The 6,698-nt window shown below is 36.8% G+C and overlaps 2 protein-coding genes across 2 annotated transcripts; both read right to left on the reverse strand.

Annotated features, from left to right (window-relative positions):
- Positions 1–2,482, reverse strand: LOC148698770 (eukaryotic translation initiation factor 3 subunit K-like). Its single transcript, XM_088687903.1, has 8 exons — positions 2,192–2,482; positions 2,015–2,071; positions 1,480–1,530; positions 1,331–1,393; positions 990–1,040; positions 844–910; positions 587–669; positions 1–455 (listed from the first exon to the last, which is right to left on the reverse strand). Exons 1-8 carry the CDS (start codon positions 2,315–2,317, stop codon positions 252–254), a joined length of 702 nt encoding a protein of 233 aa, XP_088544029.1. The 5' UTR covers positions 2,318–2,482; the 3' UTR covers positions 1–251.
- A 1,336-nt stretch (positions 2,483–3,818) lies between these two features.
- Positions 3,819–6,245, reverse strand: LOC148698771 (kinesin-like protein KIN-7B). Its single transcript, XM_088678990.1, has 7 exons — positions 6,200–6,245; positions 6,031–6,059; positions 5,807–5,920; positions 5,644–5,724; positions 4,945–5,004; positions 4,730–4,854; positions 3,819–4,380 (listed from the first exon to the last, which is right to left on the reverse strand). The coding sequence occupies exons 1-7, from the start codon at positions 6,243–6,245 to the stop codon at positions 4,212–4,214; spliced, it is 624 nt and encodes a 207-aa protein (XP_088535116.1). The 3' UTR covers positions 3,819–4,211.
- Between the last annotated feature and the right edge of the window lie 453 nt (positions 6,246–6,698).

Consider the following 6,698-nt stretch of genomic DNA (forward strand, 5'->3'; position numbering starts at 1 on the left):
TTTTCGAATAAGAAAATTGATAGCTTCAATAAAATTACAGTCAAGAAATCCCGCGGATAAGCAGCCGTCTAGTTTTCGACATAAAATTCAAAAGTCTCGAACAGAATAAACCAAAGCTACCGAAGACGGAATGAAGCAACTGAGCCATGTAATCGTAAAAGTTAGAGCTGCAGCTGGTCTCAGAATGCTGAAGTTTGTGCTAAAAATATGGCAAGAGTCTCCATAAGCACAGAGATCAGCGGATACGATGATCAACCAAGAATGGGGAAGATGCGAGCCACGTGCTCTAATGGGATGCCATCGTCAGTGTTTTTCTTCAGCTCAGGATGGTTAAATTCATTTCGAGGTAGGACAATGAGCTGACCCCTGCCTTGACCTTTCTCAAGAATCCAACCGCTATTAGCTACGTGGTGCTCAAGGAATTTGTCCAGGGCTAAACCTTCGATGTTGATAGCCTGTGACAGCACAATTGATTACACGTTTTGCAGAGCCCAACATAAAAAATTCAATGCCCCTCCCCTGGTTGGATTGAAGCGTTGAAGTCCTAAACACTTTGCGGAATATGTATAAAATATAAAAAATATACCTCAGCAAGCACAGATCTGGGAACCCTCTGGTAAGTCAAGGAAAGAACATGAACTGCATAGTCTTGGATTGCTTGCTCAAAACCTGCAGCCAATTCTTTTGTAAGTCCATGCGTAACACACAACATTCCATATAATACGAAAGAAAGATGATAGACAAAAAACCAGTAGCAAGACAAAATCCATAACAATTCTGTAAATCGAAACCATATATCTCACGGAAAAAAATATATATATATATCTATAATCTATAAAATACCTGGAACAGCTTCAACTATGTGACGATTCTTGGATGCTTCATCCCAGAATTGAGTGAATCGTCCAGTCTGCAAGGAAATGAGTAGGTTTATAAGCTATGCATGAGTAATGAGGACCCGAATGCAAACACTACAGAGAGAAACATACCTCCAAGTAGTGAGATAGAACAATTAGCGTCTTGAACTGCTCCTCCATTTGCTGATAAAGAATTAGAGCAAACAAAAGAGGGAATTAACAGAATAATATTCAATGGCCAAAGAAGCAGAATAACATTCCATATCCCAAAATATCTCATTGATACTGGAATTCTCTGAGATGATAAACACAGAGAACCAGAAACTAATAAGAGCTGAATAAACAAGGAACTTGAAAACCATTCTGCAATTTTGACTCACAGACACACGGTGCACAATCTATTTGAACCTCCATCACACGTGAACAAAAATAATGACATTGTGAGGAGGAGGAAACGAATGAGAGAACTATACCACTCTTTCGGGAATTAAGAAGAGGCAGAGGCTGAAATCAGGAGAGGGCATTGCCATCAGTGCCTGCACATCAATTAGCACTCATAAACATTAAACACCCTTCTTAATTACAACTAAGAAAGGTTTCAAAGAACGAGATTCATACAGACCTTAACCAAGATGCGGGCAACAATTTGGGTGCTCATTCGGTCCGGCTCAAACTGCACCCCAAGCAAAAAAAAAAACGACAAAGTTCAGTTTGGTAGTAAATTACAGAATAAAAAAATAAATGCCAATTAAACAGAATAAAGCTTGGCAAGCAAAATTATAGAATCGAAAATCGAAAACCAATTACAAAGAATTCGGCTTTGCAGTAAATCATACAATTTAAAACAAAATCCAACAACAAATGACAAAGAATTCAGCTTTGCAGTAAATCATACAGTCTAAAACAAAAACCAACTAAAGAATTTGGAGTAAATTATACAATCCAAAACAAAAACCAACTAAAAATTCCGCTTTTCAGTAAATTATGAATCCTTAAATAAAAAATAAAAAAAAATAAAAAAAAAAAACAATTAAAAAGCATTCATCTTGGCAGTAAATTATGGATTGCAAAGCATAAACCAATTAAAAAGAATTCACTTTCGCACTAATTCTAAAACAAAAAACAACTATAATTAAAAATCCCAATTCTCAAATTACCTGATAGAGGCGAAGAAGGCAGAGATTGGCATCGAGACTGTAGGTTTGCGAAGAAACCTAAAAAACAAGCAAATCGCCCAGTCATTCAATGGAAATTAATCAAACCCAAGTATCGGTTTCCATCAATCAAGAGACAGAGACAGAGACAGAGATACAGATACAGATAGAGATACAGACCTGCTCGTTGACGTAGTTTTCGAGATCGGGAAGGATGTCAGGGTTGTACGGATTCACGGCGAGGAGCTGCTCCACCGCGAGCGCCACCTGCTGCTGCTGCTGTTGCTGTGGAACCTCTCTTCCCATTATTCTCCGATTTATTTATTTGATTTTTTTTTTTGCTTTGATTATGCGAAAGAATCTGTCTCTGTGAATTTTGTATCGTCGTTCTACTTCGATACGAAATAAAAGTAGAGAAAACGAAGGGAGGGAGGGAGCAAACTTGCTCTCGTCTAGAGTCCTGCTGAGTTTGCGATTGAAAACATGTCAAATTACTCATATACCCCTTTCTTCCTTTTTTTTGTTTGGGAAATTCCTTATTGGGTTTTTACCACAAATTGTTCTTGAAATTGGTCATCACCATTAAAATGGTCTCTGAAATTGAAAATCAATTAAATGTACTCTTTAAAAATAGGTGTTACAGATCAATTCCGTTACAATTCTGTTAAAAATTCCGTTAAGTAATGATATGGCACATAAATAGGTCACATAAGTCATTTTTTCTCACAAATGGTCCTTTAAATTGACCCGCAACATCAAAATGGTCCTTGAAATTGACCTACGACCTCAAAATGGTCCGTGAAATTGAAAATTGATCAATGTAGTCCCGCAAGTAAGTGTCCCAAATCAATGTAGCATTTCGTCACAATTATGTCAAAAATATTGTTATGTCGTGATGTGATACATAAATGGATTATACAAATCTAATTAAATTAAACAAATTACAAATAAGTTTAATGATTTCATAGTTTATAAAAAATTGTGAACCCAAAAACTCAGTCCTACAATCAACTTTGATCCTAATCCACATTCATCTACCTGATTCGATGTCTATTCTCTAAAAAAAAAACAAAAAAACTCAATACACTCATCTTTACACACTTCAACACCCTTCACCGAAAGAACCTGGATTGAGATCACCTTTAGTGACGACTTGGCTAATTGTCAACGACTTCTAGGACATCATCGTTAACATTTACGTCATCAACATCCTCACAACCTTAATCTTGAGAGCTTGTTCGGCACTTCCCTGGTGGTTTGATGACTCAAAGAACGGCGAGATCTGCCTTGAGATAATGAGGTTATAACCAAGTTGCGTCTATTGTTGGTTGAAAAGTATTTTCAAACCCCATCTTCGGCCTTGGTTAAGCTTTGTGCCTTTGAGAATTTATGGAAGTGATTTCTCTTCAGAGTTGGTCTTGCTATAAGAAGAAAAAAAAATTTATTGTGCAAAAAATGTATTTAGACAACTTTTTAAATTAATTATCAAATCCACATCAGCATATAACAATTTTTTTTTACAGAATTGTAGCGGAAGGATTATATTGATTTGCGAAACTTATTTTTATATAAAACTAATGAAAAGAGCTTGAAAACTTTGAACCTAAACTACACAAAAAATGCCTAAAGCCAATCACAGGAAAAAGTGAAGCTTCGTAGGGTTGCAATTTATATATATTGATCGTATTTCTAATATTATTTCTCATTTGATTTTTCAAATAAAGCAACATGATTGAAAAAACGTTTAATTTCACACCCGGAATCATGTGTTCGAATTCATGAGCCCAAGTGACATACAGAACAGAAGTAGTAAAATAACCCTTTACATTCATTGCATCAAAGTAATACATACATGGCAATTCCTGACCGTGACAAAAATGTACACAACAAAACCTACATTTGCAGCAACAGTGAACAGAAACCGCTTGAGTTCTTGTTTACAGAATCAAAAGATTTGATATCAAGTTCCACCCCATCCACGTCTTCTTATCCGACGGGTAATTCAGTTCAAACATCCCCTTGCTAATGTGCTCACCCGATTTTCGGAAGCCTACCAGCTTCGCAACAACTTCAGCGCTTTCCTGCACGTTTTGCATGTTATGGGGGTCTGTCCACAACTTGTTCACCAGCTGCAGCCTACTCTGTTTCCCTCCGGACGGAATCACCCATTTCGCGTACAGCATTTCTCTCTCGTCCGCTGTCAGCATTTCTCTCTGGACGAGAGTGTGTTCCTTGTTTGCTCTACATGACTCAAGGCTGGGCTAATGGTGCATATAATGGCTGTCCGAGCATTTCCCCCAAGTGAAGACTGCAGTAGTCGAGTAAGTTTTGAATCCCTATATGGTATGTGACCACTTCTTTTTCCACCGCTGTGAAAGAAAGCCTTGTTAGATAGCTTGCATGCACTTACATTTTCAACAAATTACAATGCAGGAATTTTCCATTATTATCGCAAAAAAAAGTACTTTTCTTTTTTATATACCACTGCTGAGCATGGACTTTCATGCTCACAGATGAGTACCATGTAATTTCATGCATTTGTGTCTGTTTCCGTAGATTGGAGCTTTCCATGCTAAAATGCAAATAAGTTCAAGGTTTTTGTTTCCACCAAAGCAAAAGGCAGGATTCGGATAAGTTGAACATGAACATATAGCACAAAACTAAAGGAACAAGAGCTACAGATGCTCTAAGTCATCAACATTTTGACAACAGCTTTACCTTAGCTTCCTGATAACGGTTGTGAGTGTCAACAAGCTACGGTTAATGTGACTGCCTTTCTTCAATCTTTCACCATCTGCATTTGTTTGGGAGGCACGTTCACTTCCAGCAAGGTCCACAAGGTTCTGCAGATATCCAGAATTCTAGTAAAAACCCATGGAAGAAAATTTCGTTCTTGTTTACCACCAAAAAACCTGAGTGAGGATAAACATTACCAAACTCGCTCCAAAAGCCCTCACAGACCCTGAACTCTTCCGGAGGCTGCTTTCTATGGTCTGGAAAAATATAAACAAATTGGTGATTTTACCCTAATGCATGCTTGAGTAAAATAATGCTTGTATGCATGATGGCTTATGGCTGCCACATTAACATTGTTCAGCAGAGGAAACTTGACTCAACTTAAAAATGTGTAACCCAAGTTTCCAACTCAAGAAAGGAAGAACCGAAAATAAAGGAGGATGACAAGCTAATAATACGGTCTTCATAAAGCACTATATAAGAGTCAACCTTTCATGAAACATTTTAAAAAATATAAATTCATCATGTAAACCAGCCTTATTATACGATGCGATCTTGAGCTTTTATCATTTAGGGCAGTTTCTCCCACTTGCCTTTGAGCTGCAAAGACAACTTTACAATTAGATCATACAAAACAGAAAATATGATGCACGGATCATCTTATGCAATGCAGAAAGGTTTTAACATTTTGCCACCAATTCTCATTCAAATGGGAAAATATGTTCACTGGATGATAAGAAGTTACTGCCAGTAGCTTAGGAAACACAATTACAATCAGATAGTTAACACCACATTTGTTCATTGGAACAACAATTGTACTCCATCAATTCAACAAATCATCTCAAGTTTTGGACAAACACCTTACAATTTGCAATGAACTTAAATTAACACATTACCTTCACAATTCCAATTAAGTGCCTCAAATGTTCGCCATTCTCAACAATTTCTTCCTGTGGCTTGTCAACTATGGTGCCTTTCTACATTAAAAAGGGGGAATGAAACGTTAGAGCATGAAATGGAATCCATTTGATCTCCATCATGAAAGTTTCTTGTAAATACCTCAGAGTCATCCAAAAGCCGAAGTGAGCCAAATTTGCATTTCAGAAGATCAACAACAGTTTCATTGTAGATCTCCAAAGCAGCAAATTTCAAAACAAAATCCCTTTCTGGCGTCTACGAGATCAAAAAGAAAGCAACAAAGGCATAAGCAACAAAATGGTTATAGCAGTACCAAGAGGATTCCAAAGGCTATATAAAAGGTCATGGTATGAACTATGACTTACATTCTTGATGTGTTCGAAGATGTCCCTCACTGCATTTTCGGCAGCTTAGCAGCTTAGCAAAAATTCACATTTCCACCCTAAGATTTTCTCCTCACTGACTTTTGAACGCGGAGTCCTTCGCAGCTTAGCCGAAGGTGTTGCTGGTGTCCCCGGCATCATCTTCACTTACTCACCTCCACCCTAAGAACAACAGAAGCCAAATCAATCAGAATCATCACCGATTATAAAAATTCACATTTCCGATCTAGAACAATCCAGAGAATTCCTGATAGTGACAAAGATACTACTTTTCTTGGATTGCAAAATTTAACCGATACAAATTGGCGAAAACGAAACTCTAGCTTCAACAACAGAATCAAAGCATTAGCATAAAGAAATCATGTTCATCAACAAATTACGGTACTATTTACTTTAACGAAAAACCATATTTTTACACTAAAAATTCAAACATGTTACTATTCACTTTAACTCAAAGTTTTCAAATTAGTTTTCCTAAAATATAAATCACAAAAACTGAATCTATCAGATTCGTTTCGAATTCTTGAAATTTTTTGTCGTCTCAACAAATTTAACCTGAAAAAAATTAACACTAATTTTTCACAAAAATAAAATCAGAAGAAAAGAAATCTTTAATTTCAACTTCATGAATCTAACAGCACTGCGATCAT

Source organism: Pyrus communis, chromosome 2, assembly GCF_041283825.1.
Source record: "Pyrus communis isolate YQ-2024b chromosome 2, ASM4128382v1, whole genome shotgun sequence".
Taxonomy (NCBI): Eukaryota; Viridiplantae; Streptophyta; class Magnoliopsida; order Rosales; family Rosaceae; genus Pyrus; species Pyrus communis.